Genomic DNA, 18,885 nt, shown 5'->3' on the forward strand with positions numbered 1-18,885 from the left:
ATATATATAGTGAAAGCCAATTTTATTTCAATCTTATTGTTTTGCACAAATTTTACAACATTTAATCTTTTCGTGTACATGGTTCTCACTCTTGCTTTGGCAATGTAAACCTGTTTTTTCTCATGCCAATAAAGCTGTTTTGAATTTGATATGTTTCATTTAAAGAATAAAAATGCATCTTAAGAGAAGGAATAGTTTATAGAGCAGTGGTTAGTCAGCTTATATGTGGCAGGTAGACGGTTTACCTGGCTTTTCTTTCCATAAGGGATTGGAGACTGTTTTCCATTTAGTGAATGGATCATTCTGGCATGCATAGGGATTCCCTGAGACACAATCTGATGAAAAGAAAACAATCAACGGAGAAACATTACATTATTATACAATACTTTATTGTTTAATGTTAGGTTGAGGAAAGAGGGGCTCATGAGCCATTTCCCCCCCAAAAAACTTTATTTGGCACCAATTAAAATAAATCTTAGGACAATACAGCACAATCAAAAAAACATGCGCATCCCTTTGAAAGCATTGTGCTGGATGAAAAAAGCCAACAGATGCAATGAAAAAAAAAGGCTGTGCAACTGCGTAGTTAGCCCCCAATTCAATTTAACTCACGCCAAAAAACGTGACGTTTCGGGCTAACTATGCAGTTGTGCAGACTTTTTTTCATTGCATCTCTTAGTACAATACAATAATAAACCACAAGCATAAGCATACCACGTAGAACAAAAACATTTATATATGCAGTTGAAATAACTGTATACTGTTCTTGCAACACAACTATAAATATTGAATAGTAGATAGTTTAAAATCTGTGTTGGTGATAATTCTCTTATCTTTCCCTGGTTTAGGTATCAATGCAATTATTATTTGCTTAATTGTCACATTAAGTAATTCTTTCAAATAACTGCATTAAACAAGGTTTTTCTTCTGCCAAAAGAATTTAAATAGTTTAGCATGATTAATTTACCATCTGAGCCAAGGGCTCATTTATTTTTCCAAGCACTTTTTTTAATCATGGACAAATCTTTGTATCTGGACACCCCACCCTGGTGGGGCGGTGTCCGGCGCCAGGGGGGTCATGGAGGGGGCCAGGTCTTGGCGGTCGGGTCTTGGCAGCGTCTTTTTAGCCTCCTCAAGCAGTTTGAAACTTTTTGCTTGCCTCGGCCATGACCAAGAGCGAAACAGGCGGAAAAATAGTAGCAAAAGCCTTCGCCCAATGAGTACATCTGAGCCTGTGGTCACGTGACTGCCATAAAGGGATACATTCTCCAGGTCACATGACCTGGCCAAGGATGGTCGGTATTTCAAGAGGGAAGCCCCGCTCAGAGCATTGATACTGTCAAGCGCTGTATAATGGCCTGAGGAATCATTTAAAATAACTTTTATGGTTCACCTCTTTAGGTCAAAAAGTCTGCAGTGTGCCTTTAAGTATAAGATATATTATTTGATATTTATGGTGTGTGATGCATATTTGAAAAATCATTAACAAAATAAATACATTTAATAATAGTAAAATAAATAGAATTTTAATCCGTTTTTACCAAACTTTTTTTTTTTTTTAACAATTAATAGACATTTCAGGCGACCCCACATGGGGTCCCTACCCCAAGATTGAAAAACCCTGCTCTAATGCACATGCTCCAGCTTCCTTTATATCTGTTTTGTTGTAATATATGTTCACTTTCCTTTGAATCCTCTTGGGCTTTCACTTTGTTAATGCATATTTCTCTTTTTTTACCCCCATATAAACTATGTATATTCAGCTGGCGTCTCCTCCTACACGTTTAATGTTTCCAGAACTTTCCATGGGTTTAGCAAAGCTCTGACTTGTCATCTGATTCCGTTCCATGTGCTCTTTCTGAGGTTTCCTGATGTTTGTGTCTGAAATAAAGAAGACCCACGCGGAGCTCTGGGTGACGCGTCAGCTCAGCACGAGCACGCCATCTGCCCGGAATACGCGGAACTCCGCGCGCGTCTTTCTTCATCTCTTCAAATTTCTTCTACTGTTAACATGTGTATTAGAGGGCCTGTGCGTGTATTAGGGGTGTGAATGATGGGACCACTGGTGGCGCTTTTTGCACTTCTGCTTTCAAAACAATTTCTGCACTTCTTCGGCCAAGTGGGAGCATGTGGGGTGTGTGGAAAGGTTACGTTCAATCAGGGATCACTTCTGTCTCTCAGGACATCGACTGCTGCTGAGGTGCCGACGAGCAAACGGAAGGAACCCCTCAGGTTGGTTGAAAAGTCTCAAACATAGAAGGAAATGTGGTCAAAGTCGGATATTTAGGAGCATTTGCCCAACGTTTCCTCGGTACCATTATCCAATGTCCATTCCGTCAGAAACAACATGGTTGAACATAGAAAACCAAATTTAGAAGTTAAAAAAAACAAAACAAAACACTTTTCTTACGGGCTCCACTGAAACATGGCGCAGTTCACTCCGACTAGTACCTGTGACTTACTGAGGCCTATTTTGATGAGACTTAAAGGGAAACAAAACAAAACAGTGAAGGCCAGTGTTTTGACGTGACCGAGAGTCACGTAAACTGCAGTGATTAGAGAGGGCTGTACCACTGAGGCATGGCGAGCGGGGGAGTCCGGAAACTTCCTGCTTTAAAAAAAACAAAAAACAATAACAGTCTCTCCAAAATACAATATACATACTCTATGCATTGTTAAATCATATTATTATTATAGAAACATTAGGTTCAGTGACCAGTCCAATACTTAACACAAATAATAACTTTAAAAGCGAGAGTGCACCCCCCCCCCCTTCACATTGGCTTCACCCGCTCCTCCTGCTGCTAGTGAGTTACCGTAATGTGTTAATGCGTCAGTCAGTAAATAACCCCATAGAAGTCCGCTCAATATAAGAAAACTGATACTTTAAAGGTAAAGTATGAGGCAAAAATACTTCCTCAAAAACACCCCCTCCCAAAAAATATATTATTAGCTTTGCCAAGAGTAAAGAAAATAAATTGCCAAGAGTGGATTTCTTTGATGATAGGTGTTACATAATCATTTACTTGCAGTTAATTTTTAAAGGAACAATTTATTGTACACATTGACGTTTATGACTAAATCTTGGGTGACTATGGAACTTAAACTATCATAAAAACTAAATAGTGGAGTCAGTGGATGATTTAGTGGAGAATGTGTCCACTAAAGTTAAAGATACATTGGACATTTGGAAAGTTAAAAATTGAATGCATGGAGAAGAAATAATTAAATATGATAATAAATATAACTTGGAATATTTCTCTTTTAAAATAATATTACTAAACTGCAGGAATCCATGATTCTACAAGATATGAACTGGTGCAGGTGAAGGCAGCTGGTCACTTGATTAGCAGACACCTGTCTTGTAATAAATAAATAAAAAATAAAAAACACTATCTAAGATGTTCATGTGGACGCTTACATGTTTTATTGCCTCTGAAAAAATTCAATCAACTTTGATAATTCCTTTATTGAAAGTCTTTTAAGAAATTGTGGTAATTTGCCAGTAAATCATAAATCTGACCCACATTCAGTGTCGGTCATTGTGTTTAATACCCTCCTGACAGTTTCCTAATATCTTTATTTATTTTTGTATTTTTGTGTATTTAACTTTCATTAACAATAATTTTTAACCATGGTCTCTGTTCAGTGTGCATTGTCTTCAGCTCTATTTCAGCCTTTGTTGTGTCTGACTCAGGTTTCTTTTGGTTGCTTTGAATTTCTTTGAGAACTTCGTCAGAGGGATTGAAATTAAGTCATTTATTTCAGTAATACTCACTGTTCATTACCAAAAGACAACATCATGGGACAGCTGGACTATTTGTGCAGTGACTCAGTCTGTGCTTATGTGCGTGTGTAAAAGTCACTTGACGCTGCTGAGTGGTCATGCATACATAACCTGCTCAATGCAAAGGTAGAAACACTGCTGACCCTCAGTGCCAGATTAGAACATTATCTGCAGAAAGATTCCCTGAAACATGGCCTCGTCTTTAATATTTAGTAAGGATGCACCGAAATGATAATTCTTGGCCGAAACTGAAAACTGAAAATGAGAAAACCAAGGCCGAAAAAACCGAAACAATTTATTAGTCCCATAGCATTTCTGGCTCTGAATGTGTACTAACCTCACTAAAAACAAGAAGACATAGTCATCAACATCTCCCACCAGATTGGTTCTCATTATAACTCACAACCTTTTCCTAAATGTCCTCAATCAAACTTAAATGTATACATAAGAAAATATTATCAGAATATAAAATGACTAACTATCTTAAACATTTTCTAAGAAAAGCTGTCCCCTTTGAAGATACATCAAACAGAGTAAAAAAAACGTCACAGGGGCAATAACTCCGAAAGAAATAATTGCGCACTTCTCATTTTCGAACTCCATCAAGGTATTGATACCCTGAAGCTACACACCAAATTTGGTTATCCGATCTTAAACGATTTCTAAGAAAAGATGTCAAATTTGAAGATACTTCGAACAGAGTTTAAAAAAAAAAAAAAGGCACAAGAGCAATAACTACGAAAGAAATAATTGCGCACTTCTCATTTTCGAACTTCATCAAGTTATTGATACCCTTGTACAGGCCTATAACTGACTGTGCTGCTGAAAGAGAGTCAAAATAAATATGTTCTCTCATTAAATCACAAAGTGCGTTGAAGTTGGTGGTGAAGATCAGCTTCCCTGCTGTATTTTATATAATGTATTTTATACACACGCTCTGTGTGCTATGATTGCGACATGCATCATTTATTGTGTGTGTGTTGGTTTAATCCCGTCCAAGTAATGATCTTTGTAACGCGGATCAAGACAGTCATGATGACGATCAGAGGATCTCTGTGAAACATGCGCTGACAGACTGAAACCAGATGTGCAGCCATGAGTACTGGTCCGAGAGCTACACGTACACGTAACTACAGTGCAGACATGACACAGAAACATAAAATACACTTACGCCCCCCCATATCAAACATTATTCAGAAAACACTTTAGTGTTCAGATGTATTGAAATACAGCCGCTCCGTGAGTCCGCGGACAAGTTGGTGCATCACTAGTATTTTGTGGGATAGACCGATATGGATTTTTTAGGGCCGATTCCGATACCGAATTTTTTTTTCCATCAACCTTAGCTGATGACCGATACAGACTGCTGATATTATTGAGCCGATATGTGGGGTCGATACTACTTTTGCTCCCTCAATTTACATCATAAAAATTACTCAACAATGATAACAAATGGTACCAGTCTCAATTTTTAAAAAAGGAAAATGTATTGAAATTAACAAAGGTGAGGTAGAATGACAACAAGTAAAAAATATTAAACATTATTTAAGAAAACGATTGGACTGCATCTAAAATCTCCAATATATATTATATCATATTTATTCAATTGTAGAATACTGTAGACATTATGTTGAAGGTTAAAATTTAGGCAGTGGCTATCTGTACGGTTGTCGTATCAATATACCGACATTTTATCCGTACGCAGCGCCCCTCATTGCCCAGTTTAGGTCACCTCATAGGTCAGTCATTGGCCAGTTTAGGTAATGTGACTAAGACTAAACCTAACCGTAAACCTAACCCTAACCCTAAAAATTGTTGTGATGTTGACCTAACCATAAACCTAAACCTAAGATGCTACGTACGTGTACTTCGGTAAATGTACCAATAGTACCGGGGGTTGTCCATACGGCAACCGTACGAATAGACACTTTCTAAAATTTATGAAAATGTAACCAATTGGTTAAAAATAAATGGGTCAGTTTTTCTTCATACCTACTTTTGCTGACTATTGTTTTCTGTTTAAGTAACATCACTTGATCAAGCCTTTTCTAACATTCCACACTACAAAATAAGTAATAAAAGTATGTATGATTCATGCTGCTATTGTATTGTATTGATATTGGTCGATATGCAAGGCAGCAATACTGCAATATCGGTATCGTATTCTGCTAAATATTCTGCTCTCTGTAAATAATGCAGATCTGCGAAGGCAGCAGCCCGCATCGGCTAATGCCGATACTTGTAAAAAATGCAAAAATCGTCCGATAATATCGATCAGCCGATGTATCGGTCTATCACTAATATTTAGTTTTTGCTTGCATGTAGCCATGTTTAGGTCTGTGGTATCACTAAAAATCTCTCACTCATTGTGTCATGTGATTTCATCATACCTTCTCCTCCATTCCTACATGTTTAAGGGCTTGACGGCCTCGATGAGACAGAGCCAGGTTGATGCTTCTCCCCTTTACAACTTTGGCTTGTCGAATATCTACAAAAAAGCAGCGTGGATGAACTTTCATGGTAGTGAATGTATTTAACATGCAGTAAATGTAGGTTTATGTGACTGGGTTTACTTTTCAAATCGGACTGGAGGAAGAAATTTACCTTCTCGAGATTCAAAAACTTCAACATCTAAGCCTCTTTTGGCAAAGAAGCAGGCGTTCAGGGCCCCAACCTACAATGTTGTCCGTAAAGAAAAACATTGCTTTACATTGTGAATGACAATGTTACAACATCATATAAACAATGCACGAGTTTCAAAATCATGAATTTAGACTTCTTTTGTAGCTACATTGTGAATGACAATGTTGCAACATCATATAAACAATGCACGAGTTTCAAAATCATGAATTTAGACTTCTTTTGTAGCTCTAGAAGCAATTATTTTACTATATCAAAGGAGACAATAAGAATATCCTCCTTGATCCCGTATGAGGTCAGCAGAGAACATTTTACAGTGAACAGATCAAAAACCCACAAGTGCATCCAAACATCAGCTCACTTTCATTTCCTTTGCTTACCAAACCTCCGCCCACCACTGCTACTACTTTTTTCTGCCTGTTGTCACTTGGTTCCTCCATGGCGTTCAGGACTTTCTGTTGATCTGAGCCCTCAGTGTCGACTTGGTTTTAAATGATTTACAGGAATAGTGAGCAGTGATTTGAGATAAAAAAGAGAGAGGAGGAGCATTGTGGGTCCCTGTGTGTCACTTTCATAAGCAGGACTTCTTTTAAAGCAGACCACTGATAACAGGGGCTGTCCAAACCACGTCTAAAAACGTGCTCGGGGGTCAATAGCACCTGAGTCAGGGGTTGCAGTGAGTTGTTTGCAGACAGTTAGAAAACATTTCTTTTGTAAAGATAAGATTGAATATTTCTAGAAGTAAGTTTAAGGAGTTTGAATGTCAAACGTTATAGTTTTCTATTCATTTGTGATGAGCAGAATGTTTAAATTAACCTTTGGTATGGACTGCATAAATTCATACCTCAAGACTTTATTTCTATATGACTGGAATTATGAATCACTGCCTTTTTAGTCTTTGACCTTTATGAAAGGAAATGGCTTTGACCATAGGGATTGGACAATGTCGTCCTCTAGTGGCTGTTGGTTGATGGCATTTCTATTCTCAAGCATTCTTATTCAATAACCTTATTTGATACAATCATTATCCCTCAAATTTAACCACTATTAATCACTTTCACTTAAGGTGAAAATACATACATTTAAAAAAATCTACTATTTATTTTGTATAGATCTGGCAGTAAACAGTTAACTTCTTTGTTCAATTCAAAACCAAATGATTTCCTAAACGGAATACATTGAATCTGAAATTATTCAAACATTTTGTTTGATACAAGCAATCAAATTTATATTATAACAAGAAGACAGTCATCAACATCCCCCGCCAGACTGGTTGTCATTACAACTCAACCTTTTCCTGAATGTCCTAAATCTAAGAACTTAGATGTATACACAAGAAAATATTGTCACATCAGAATATAAAATTACTAACTATCTTAAACGGTTTCCAAGAAAAGCTGTCCCCTTTAAAGATACCTTGAACAGAGTAAAAAAAAAAGGGCAATAACTCCAGAAAAAATATTTGCGCACTTCTCATTTTCGAACTGCATCAAGGTATTGATGCCCTGAAGCAACACATCAAATTTAGTTATCCTATCTTAAACAGTTTCTGTCCCATTTGAAGATACCTCGAACAGAGTAAAGAGAAACGGAACAAGGGCAATAACTTCGGAAAAAAATATTTGCGCACTTCTCATTTTCAAACTCCAGCAAGGTATTGATTCCCTGAAGCCACACACCAAATTTGGTTATCCTATCTTAAACGATTTCTGAGAAAAACTGTCCCCTTTAACTCAGATGGACAGAGGGACAGAGCTCAAACCTATATCCCCTATATAATAACTTTGAGAGGCAACTTTTATCGGCTATACATGCTTTAGGTCACATTGTTGCACATGATCTTGCACTCAGAGAACCCACAGCTTCTTCCTTTTGACACATGACTGACCAGGGGCCACTGCGTCATAATCATTTATCTATCCATTTTCAGACTCGCTTGTTCCTGTTTTCAGGGTCATGGGGTCATCATCATTTAACATCTGCTGAAACATGTTTTTATTAGAGCAGAGTTGGCAGGAACTGTTATATACCAATACCAAACATTTATATCAATAGTTAAAACAAAATCAAAAGGTTGGCTCAAGTAAATAATATTTCTCCGAAAATGATTATAGCTGGATTAGGGTTGGTACCAAAACCCAGTGGGCTACGAGTCTGCTGAATCATTTCTATAAATAAAATAGACAACACAAATAAATATGGAAGGGAAAATAGTTGACAGTTCTTTGTTCATAGAATCATATTTTTTTCTCATAAAGAGAACTTTTAGAATAGATTTGCTCGTGACTTAAAAAAAAAAAAAAATATATATATATATATATATATATATATATATATATAAGTTGTTATATTAATAAGAAGAAATTCTTGACTAAGTATCAGGGTGTGGGTCAATTATAATTGTAATCACGTAATTGATCATTAATTATAATTATGACATAATAATAATTGTAAATGGAAAAACATGTTTCTATTGTAATCATAATTAAATTGTAATTCAGATAATTAACTTTGTAATTGTAATTGTCATGGAAATTCTATAAAAATTGTCAATTCCAATTTGATTTAAACTAACAGTGAACCATGTTACAGTTCTATGTCTTACACATACGTAGTTAATACTTATTATATTATTTTTCATATCAACTTTTCCCACTCACTTCTCTTCAGGATCATTTTACTATTTATTTGAAAAGATAAGTCTAGGGGTATACTGACAGACTAAAGGCTCAGATGCCCACATTAAAAACATTAATACCAATATTTTCATTGATTAGGAAGCCTAACAAGGTAATCAAGAGACGAGAAACAAATTAGATGATAGATAATATTTATTTATGTATTTTACAGCTGATTTAACACTTCAGCAATGGGTGCATGAAAATGGGTCATGCATCTCATGACCCATTGTCATGAGATGCTAACAGAAAGCTAACACAAGAGGAACGTTATTTATTTCAGGCTTGGTAATTGTGAATAACTGTAATTCAACTTTAGTAATTGAGAAAAAAATTGTAGTTGACTTTCAGGGGGAAAATAATAAATGTAATTTTAATTGGAATTGGAAAAAATTGCTGTTCAACGTAATCATTTTTTAGTTGTAATTTAACATGGATAATTGAAAACGTAATTGCAATTGAAAAATGTAATTGACCCCAATCCTTTGTCATCTTTACAGATTACCCTCCTCAGCAGCCAATAATACAACTACTTTACATTATATGCTAAAATGTAAAGGCATTAATTAATTAATTATATAAATTTGATTTATAATGATCAATCTACCAATATCTAATGATCATTTTATAATGTTTTTTTTCAGATAAAGTCCATGTGGACATCAATCTTTTATGAAATAAATGATCTTGTCTTTTGCCAAAAATGTCAGGAAAACACAAATAAATGAATTACATTCTTACAAACTATTATTGCTAAAGACAAACAATTGAGTTCAAGTGGGTGTGCTGACACACTGAATAAGACTAAAGAAATATTGATATACTTTAGTTGTTTTTAATGGTTAAACAAACACATCTATTTGATGAGATTCCAATGCAAAAATGAACAGTAACACTTGTTTTATATACTGTATATACTTACTGGTAATGGTAACCATTTCCAGCAGTGGTAGTTTGGGTTTTCTAAACAAAATCTTAACTTGCATTGTGGCTAGTAGATGTATGTCCTACTTGCTCTATGACAAGTGAAATTAAGAGTTAATGTAAAGCCATGATGGTAATATTTAATATACAACAAGCACCTGTAGAACAAAAACACGTATTTGTCAACTAAGCTCGTAAACCAATACAGACCCTACAGCTGTAATAGAACAGATGTTAGATGAAACAGAGAAGCGAAGCCTTACCGAGTGCGTGAGAGGTGCGCGTGTTCACCTGAGCCGACAATAGTTTATGTCTGCAGTGATGCGTTTTTCTGCCATTTTCAGACATGTAGTCAAACTGAGGCTCTTAACACTTGTTTTGTTGCATTAGGGCAGTGGTTCCCAAACAGGGGTATGAGTACCCTTAGGTAGTGTTGTGTTCAAGACCACACTATCCAAGACCAAGACTTGCCCAAGACCAGAATGCACCGAGACCAAGACAAGACCAAGACTTCTGGGAGCCGAGACCAAGTCAAGACCAAGATCGGGACAAGCCGAGACCAAGACCATAAACATTTTTTTTTTAATCTTAAAAAATATATATAAATAAATAAAATTATGACAAGGTTTGACAGTTAAATAACATTCTCTCTATAATTTTTGTTTCTTTTAAATACATTTGACAGAGAAAAAGGTGCCTGCAAAAAATTAACGAAAATATTAAAACTACTACTGCTACTGATAATTTCACAATTATTCTACATATTTGAAAACAAGATTTTTATGTCAGCTGAATGTACAGCAAGTGTTTAAAAGTATTTCTGCCAGGAAATCACATGGCTGGTCACCAACACACCACAGAGGGTTTCTTCTTTGCTAGGGTTGCGCATCGTTTGTATTTTAACAATTCTGATTCCGATTCTCAATTTCAATTCCTGTTCTAAACGATTCGCAATTCCGATTCTTTGAGTTGTGCAGGTCAGCAGGTCATAGATTTCACAAGACAATTTTTTAATTTGAAAAAGCCTTTACACAGGCCATTTTTTTTTATTAATTCACTTAGTTGATATAGTTTAATTTGGTTGCTATAATGTAACTGGGGTATTCAATCACAAAAGGCCCCAACTGTAACTGTAAAAGTGAAACTTGCTGAAATAAAACTACAAACAAGTTGTCAGCAGTGTAAAAAACATAGAGCTACAGGTAGATGTGAAACTAAATAAAACAAACTCAAACCCTGGAACAGTCATGTGACAAATCAATTAATAGTTCTTGTTGAGAAAGATTATTATTATTCTGGATACAGTGGAAACAGAAACTATAAAAAAATAGTTATATTGTGAACCTGTTTATATTGTAGGGAACATATTATATATATATAAATGTAATTGGAGTCTAAAGCCACAAAAAACACCACTTTAAAAAGAAAATAGACTAATATAAGACCTCTTTACAGTTATTTGAGTCATTCTGCACTTTCGCGACTTGCGGCGATGACGCGCTTGTGACGACATAATCCAAGATGGCGGCGGCCTGGACTACAGCCGACACTATTTAATAAGAGCTTTAAAAGACATGGATATAATGAAAAGAGTGGACGGACAGAGGCATAAACATGCAGACTTTCACACGGACTTATTAAACACACACGGACCTTGGTAAACGGAACAGGCTTCTTCGACTGGCAGGCACTAGGACCCAGAGGCGGAGTAAATGCGTCCCTGACCTGCATGTACAGGCTGTAATATCACCAGTTTATCATTTTACCTGTTGTTAGAGCTACTATATTTACCCGGGAGCAATTATTTATTCATGGTGATTGTTTTCTGGAGTTTTACTGGTGATTAGTTTCTATCTCCTTTCTGGCAGGAAAGCAGGAATTAGTGCTGGTCTTGAGGGAAAATCCCGAGTCCGGGCAGCCCGAGCCCAGGACAAGACTGAGTCAAAATGCTTCCGAGTCCGAGACTAGACCTTTAGAATTTTGAGACCAAGACCGGTCTCGACTACTACAACGCTACCCCTAGGGGTACAGGAGCACATTGCAAGGGGTACTTGTAAAGGTTTAACAATTAATTTAAAAATAATCAGGAAATATTACTCGTTCCTTTTTTAGCCAATTTTTATGGGACAAATTCACCACAAATTAACGGTACAATTGCGCAATCAAATAATATATTTTTTTGTATTTATTGAAAGAGGATTATTTTTTGCTGGAGAGGCCATTTTATCACACTTCTGACAAAAGGAGACAATAATTAGCTACATTTTACAAAGAAGACTATATTTACTTACTATTGAAGCAGTCACATAGAAGTTGTAGTTTAACTAAATTCCATTCATTGTTTTGAATTTGTAACACAAGCCTTAGGGAACCAATGTTTGAGACACATTTAGGGGTTTAGGAGAGCCCGCTGTTCCACAAATGAAAAACCGTATAATTAAACTATATAGAGGGTACTCATGATTTGAAGAGGGGGTACTCATGATTTGACAAAAATGCGAAGGCAGTGGCTATCCGTACGGTTGCCGTATCAATATACCAACATTCTATACATACACAGCGCCCCTATTTAGTCAGTTTAGGTCATGTGATAGGTCAGTCATTGGCCAGTTTAGGTCATGTGACTAAGACTAAACCTAACCCTAACTCTAACCTTAAAAATTGTTGCGATATTGGGTTATAACCTAACCCTACCCTAAGACTCTACTACGTGTACTAAGGTAACCGTACCAACAGCACCTGGGTTGTCCGTACAGCAACCGTACAAATAGACACTTTCAATTCTAAATGTAACTGTCAAAATAGATTCAGGTCATTGGAATGAATCCAGTTTATTTACATCATACCAAAAACATATTTTTTAGTTTTTAATATTACTTGTAGTATGACAAATCTGTATTAAGTTGTTTAAGTTTATTCGGTGTGTTATATTACATAGCTAGTGGATTTACGTGTTTTTAATTATTTTCACTTGATGGCCTTTTATGGCCTTTGGTGTTTAAGCTCACGCCTATCTGTGCACAGAGTGAATGTTTTGCTATGTTTTTATCTTATTGTTATTGCTTGTGCTAGTTTTATATCTCCTACTTTGATAAATAGAGGGTTTTCACCGACGTCACTTTCTGGGCAGTTACCCAGAAAGTGACGGCCATGCTGGAGGTAAGCGGATGTTGACACTACATGTTGGAGGCCCACAAAGGTGTACTCTGTGATGGATTAATCACAGAAAATCTCATAAATACATTATAGATGCAAACGTATACAGGGAAGGACTTGGTTTGCAGTCCTTCATCCAGCTACATCCTAGGAAGTAGCAGAACCTCGTACCAGCGGTGTCCGCCAGTGGAGGAGTCGCAAGCGGTGTGATCGGAAGAAGGAGCGCCCCACTTTTAGCAACCAAGCTAAAAGCTAATCCTCACAGAACGCTGCTTCCTTCCATCCTGTATTCTAATGTCCGCTCCCTGGAGAACAAACTGGACTACCTGAAGCTGGATTTAAATGCAAGACGAGAGATGAGGGTGGCGGTGTTTACATATGCACCAATAACAACTGGTGCAACAATGGTGAGCTAGTCTCACTACTCTCCTGATGTAGAACTACTGGCTATAAAATGCAGACATTGTTCTCCCTGATCTGTTATAACTTTTGGCTGTCTATAAAACTCCACATGTATTTCACGGTCTGACCAATTAGTACAGCCAAAAACAAGGCAATAGTTCACCATCTCCTCTCAAAATTCAAGATTTGCTCTTTCGTGTGCTGTTTGTAAACCTGCTGCTTATCTCCAAAATGGTGACTTCCGGGTTGATGACGCACCGTGAAAACCTTCTGTAGGTGGATGCCAGTACCTATGCTGCCCTCTAGGGGCAGCACAGAGCTCTCAGCATTATGATTCCTATCAGGGCTAATTTTGTTGACGAAAAGTTTTTGTTGGCTAAATTTATTTTGAAGTGACTATAGCTAAAGTATGACTAATTAAAAAATAAAATACATACGAACAAAAACTATATGTAAATACATTTCTATTTTCATTGACTAATAAAAGCTTTTGTCACATGGGACAAAATTTATTCAGGACTTGCGTGAACATGTGGTATGTGGATTACTCAGTGTATAATCCACTTATGTCAGGTATTTCTAATAAAGAGGTGAAATACTATCGGTAGCCTATTATGAACTAAAAAAAATAAATGGCTGAATTACATTTCCCTTATTGGTTGTATTAAATACACTATGCACTTGTTCTACTGTATATAATACAGCATATAATAAGTATTGTTTCCAAATGGTATTATTTACCAGTTTAGAAATTATCTTTCCTATATGTTTTCTTAAAGGGTGTGAATGATGAAAGTGGCTGTAAGATTAAAATATATATATATATATATATATATATATATATATATATATATATATATATATATATATATATATATATATATATATATATATATATGGTCATGTAGGCTTCTGACCATTTTGATATGACTAGGTTTTGATCCTTTTTATTTTACCTAGTTTTACGTTTTGTTGTTAATTAGCAAGATTTTGATAAAGAAAAAAGAAAAAACGAAAAAGGTAAAATAAACCCAGGCCGACCAATCGATATTAAATTCAATGACGCCACTGAGATTTTGAGCTTCAGCTGGAACGTTGAACCAAACAACACCTATTGAAATATTGATACACAATCAAATGTTTTCTGATATTTAAGCATACATTAATTGTCAGGCTGTTGGCTAAAGTAAAATGTTGAACTGAGCTCCGGTTTGTGTTCCACTAGTAACGTCTGTTTCAAAATGGCGCTGAAAGCCCAGGTTTGTTTTCCATGAGTGTAAAGTATGTTTAAGTGCATGCACCGAACGGCCCAGCTCAGCACACAATTACAGGCAGCGACCACTGGGCTTTTTCTACTACGTAATATCAGGTGAGTGTTGTTAGTAAAATGTTACAATTGGTGGCGTAAATATTTGATTATTTCTAGACCTTAAGGTGAGCTAGTTTGCTGTAGTCCGTGTTATCCGCTAGAGCTGTTAAAGCCGGTATGTTGACTCAGCTAACCTCACCGCTCCGCCCGCATCGTTAGCCCAGTGGCTACGTGTACTTGGCTGGGCGAGCCAAATGTCCCCATATAATCCAGTAAAATACTGCTGTAACAAAGTAAATATCGTCTGAGCGGAGCGGACAACGTGTGTTATCTGCTAACTTCTTTGGTAGCCGGTGTGGCTAGTTGAAGGAGCTAACTCTCAGTGGTTTGAGGATTAATTTGTGTCCTTCAGTGCAGTTAATCTCTGCTCTGATCAGTGTCAAACTGTCCTTTCTCCGTGTTAGATAACATCTTTTCCCCCGTGGTTTTTTACCGTGTTTGATCATAATGTGACGTCTGTACTTTAAAGTAGTAGTTTAATCCAATGAAGGTTAATGTAATTGCTATGTTGCGCTTCACATTTGATCTGTTTTTATATTTGAAAATCTGGGAAAATAGTGCTACTCTCAACTGATAGAATTTATCATAGAACATAAACTGGTTTATTCCACGTTTGCAACACATCTTGGTAAAATTGAGATGACTGTGGTAATTTGCGCTATACAAATAAAGTTAAATTGAATATCACCGGTTGGTGGTTCACAAACCATAAGGTGAGGAAAATGGTCACATTTTTTCACACTGATTTATATTTCTTGTTTTTATTTTTTTGTCGCCCTCTGACAAAGCTCCCACTACAGTCACCTAACCAGGCATCAGAAACTCCAGATAAGCTCAGATCTATTACAGCTACCGGTACTAGCGTTTAGACGATATACAATACTAGGCTCACAATAACGATAGGCAGTGGCTATTCATACGGTTGCTGTATCAATGTACTGACATTCTATCCGCCCTATTTGGCCATGTGATAGGTCAGTCATTGGCCAGTTTAGGTCACGTGACTAAGAATAAACCTTAGCCTAAAGTTAACCCTAACCCTACAAATTGTTGCAATATTGGGTTATAAAAACCTTACTTTAAAGGTTTGTTCTAAGAAACCCAAAAACATAGTAGTTGAGGTTTATTTTCCCATACTCGCCTGTTTTCCAGAGTTTTAGCCTCTGAAAAGTAACTCTACACAAACAGGCTGATTTGCGGCCTACTTATGCATATTCATGAGTGGGCATGTCTATAGACGGGACACTGACTTCCTCCTCCCCGCACGCTGACGTAGGGCCAGAGGACGGCCCGCCCTTCTCCCACCCACTCCGAAGCCGAGCTCATGTTGCTTTATAAACATGAAACAGACCGTGGGGGGGCGGAGCGTTCACTGGTACATACTTAGACTGTAGAAAATACATACATAGCACTGCGTGGTAGGATGCTGAAATGCTCACTTTTGTGGGCGTGTCTGTTTACAAGTCAATCACGGCAGAGAGGTGGAGGTGAGGCTTCTTCAGCTCAGTGCTGCGTCAAATTCATCATCAAAGTGGGAACGTGTCATTAAATTGGAGCGAGGTGTTTGGGCTCGCCCTGCAGTAAGAAATGAGCAAATCAGCCTCTAATGATTGAGGGAATCGATGAAAAAACACCTTGGGCATGTGTATGAAGCTCAAATAACACTTTTAAGATGTTTAAAGCACAGAAAAGTCGATTTAGCGTGACATGGGCCTTTTAACCCTATGACGCTACCTACTTTTACTTCGGTAACCGTACCAATATCACCGGGTGTTGTCCGTACGGCAACCGTACAAATACTTTCATAACGATATGGGTTGATTTATTTTTTTTGGAATGGGGATAAAAGACAAAAAAAATTAGAAGAATAACGTTTAACGAATAATGTTTTTATTGGACTATCTTTGGCGATACTTGCATATACTCGTGATACAACCTTTTCAACTCAAGTGATAAAATTAACATAAAGAGGACCAATTTTTATTTTTTTAAAGTGACAAAAGTGCCACTTTGCAAGTAGAAAGCTGAAACGGATAATTCATGCCAGCCTATAATTAAAACCAAATCATGTCATCATGACATATTAAAAAAAAAAATATTCCTATCTGTGTATGAACTTTGCAAAGCAATTTTTAAAAATAATGAAATCTAGAACAGTTTACACAGCCCAGATTTAAAATATTAACATGTTCTTTTTCAACAATATTGAAATGTCTATATTTTTTGGCAGCAATCGAGATTTTTGGGCATTGACTATGTCTCCTGCACCAGGAAAGACATGCTCGCTTGGGACAGATTAAGCAGGAATGGAAAGGCTTGTGTTAGCTCATAACAGGAAAAAAAGGGTGGCTATGGCATGATACACTCAGTAGTGTTTGAAACCGGAATAACAGGGCTTTGCTTGTTGTTTTTATGCCATCCTTACACATTTTGAAGTGGCATGTGAGGCACAAAATTCTTCAAGGTCCATTTCGTTGTTAAAATGTCAATTAATCAAATGTTTTCCCATAACTGAACTAAGCAGTTTGTATCGTTGTTCCCTCTGTCGCAGGCTCGTGTCATCCTTGCCACTCAGAATGCCTGAGCCGGCCGTTAAAAGGGTGGTTAGCGACATCATTCGCTCCCCGGAGGACAAGCGGGAGTACAGAGGCCTAGAGTTTGCCAATGGCCTGAAGGCTATTCTCATCAGTGACCCAACAACAGATAAATCCTCTGCTGCATTAGATGTCCAAATAGGTGAAGTAATTTAATTGTTATTATGTGGTCATATAGCTGTGCTAACTTCAAACTTCACAACAGCAAAATCGCAATTACCTGGAACTGAATAACTACATCAACATGTTTACATATTTCTGATAAACCTCAAAATTGTTACAGCTAAGTCAGAAAATGTAGCTTCCTTATTATAGTGTTGATAGGTTTTGTACTATGTGGGAGTAGTGCCTACTTAAGTGTTCTTTCAAAGAAATAATATTTAACTTTTGAGCTCATTTTAAAAGCAGATCTGCAAGCTCCTCCTCTTTTATTGTAGTGTGATATTGTGCACTGTGTAGAAGCTTTGTTGCAACACTAATGTTTTGGTCACATGAGAATGATTGTAAATGAATATAATCCATAATCATCATGAAATCATACATTTCCTTCCTAGCTCAAAACTCATGTGATTAGCAAGTTCACGTAAAACCTTTCCTATATCCACAGGCTCCCTGTCGGACCCGTCAAAAATTGCTGGACTGGCGCACTTCTGCGAGCACATGCTGTTTTTGGGAACCCAGAAGTACCCCAAGGAAAACGAGTACAGCCAGTTCCTCAGCGAGCACGCTGGCAGCTCCAACGCGTTCACCAGTGGAGAGCACACCAACTACTACTTTGACGTGTCCCATGAGCACCTACAAGGAGCTCTAGATCGGTACTGCTGTCTTTATTTGATAACGGTCAATTAGCGCTGTGCTAAGTATGAATGAGGTCTTTAACTTCTCAACACGTAGATATTACAATATAACTAAAGCAGTTTCTAACTGTAGCTATAAGCTAATTTTCTGCCCCTCACGCTCACCCGTCCTTCAGACTTTAAACTGCACTGTGTGAGGTTGTGCACATCCTGCTACCTGGGGGTCCTGTGCTCGGTGGTGGTGGTGGTTTTGGAAAGAACACTCCTGCAGTCTGAATTGAACCTGTAGGATAAGCTTACCTAATTACAAATGGATGAAGGCGCAGCACCTGTTCCTGTGACTCAGGCCAATAGTTCTCCTGCACCTGTAAGCTGTGGAGACCATCTGGGTTTTAGTGTGAGAAAAGGATGGTGGAGAGTGCCATGAATTAATAATGCTGGCGTGTATCTACAATAGGGGCCATATTTAATTTCCGTTGTTAATCAATCCCTTGCTGGGAGTTTTCCCACTAAAAAGTACGGTTTTCCTGTTAACAAT

The 18,885-nt window shown here is 37.2% G+C and overlaps 2 protein-coding genes across 6 annotated transcripts in view; one reads left to right on the top strand and one right to left on the bottom strand.

Annotated features, from left to right (window-relative positions):
• kmo (kynurenine 3-monooxygenase) overlaps positions 1–6,943 on the bottom strand; it is a 30,223-nt gene extending 23,280 nt beyond the window's left edge. Inside the window, exons 1-4 of one of the 3 annotated variants that reach the window (XM_028469449.1) lie at positions 6,808–6,943; positions 6,392–6,461; positions 6,178–6,275; positions 246–335 (exon numbers count right to left, since the gene is read on the bottom strand). In XM_028469449.1, coding sequence (XP_028325250.1) covers positions 246–335; positions 6,178–6,275; positions 6,392–6,461; positions 6,808–6,867 — 318 coding nt within the window. In that variant the 5' untranslated portion in view covers positions 6,868–6,943. Of the gene's footprint in view, positions 1–245; positions 336–2,151; positions 2,384–2,410; positions 2,674–6,177; positions 6,276–6,391; positions 6,462–6,807 lie in introns of those variants that run through there. The other 2 variants (XM_028469452.1, XM_028469453.1) reach the window with 2 other exon arrangements.
• ide (insulin-degrading enzyme) overlaps positions 1,948–18,885 on the top strand; it is a 43,863-nt gene continuing 26,925 nt past the window's right edge. The window contains exons 1-3 of one of the 3 annotated variants that reach the window (XM_028469447.1): positions 1,948–2,232; positions 17,508–17,692; positions 18,158–18,365. In XM_028469447.1, coding sequence (XP_028325248.1) covers positions 2,051–2,232; positions 17,508–17,692; positions 18,158–18,365 — 575 coding nt within the window. In that variant the 5' untranslated portion in view covers positions 1,948–2,050. Of the gene's footprint in view, positions 2,233–14,832; positions 14,957–17,507; positions 17,693–18,157; positions 18,366–18,885 lie in introns of those variants that run through there. The other 2 variants (XM_028469446.1, XM_028469448.1) reach the window with 2 other exon arrangements.

This window comes from Gouania willdenowi, chromosome 15 (genome assembly GCF_900634775.1).
Source record: "Gouania willdenowi chromosome 15, fGouWil2.1, whole genome shotgun sequence".
In the NCBI taxonomy this organism is placed as follows: domain Eukaryota; kingdom Metazoa; phylum Chordata; class Actinopteri; order Blenniiformes; family Gobiesocidae; genus Gouania; species Gouania willdenowi.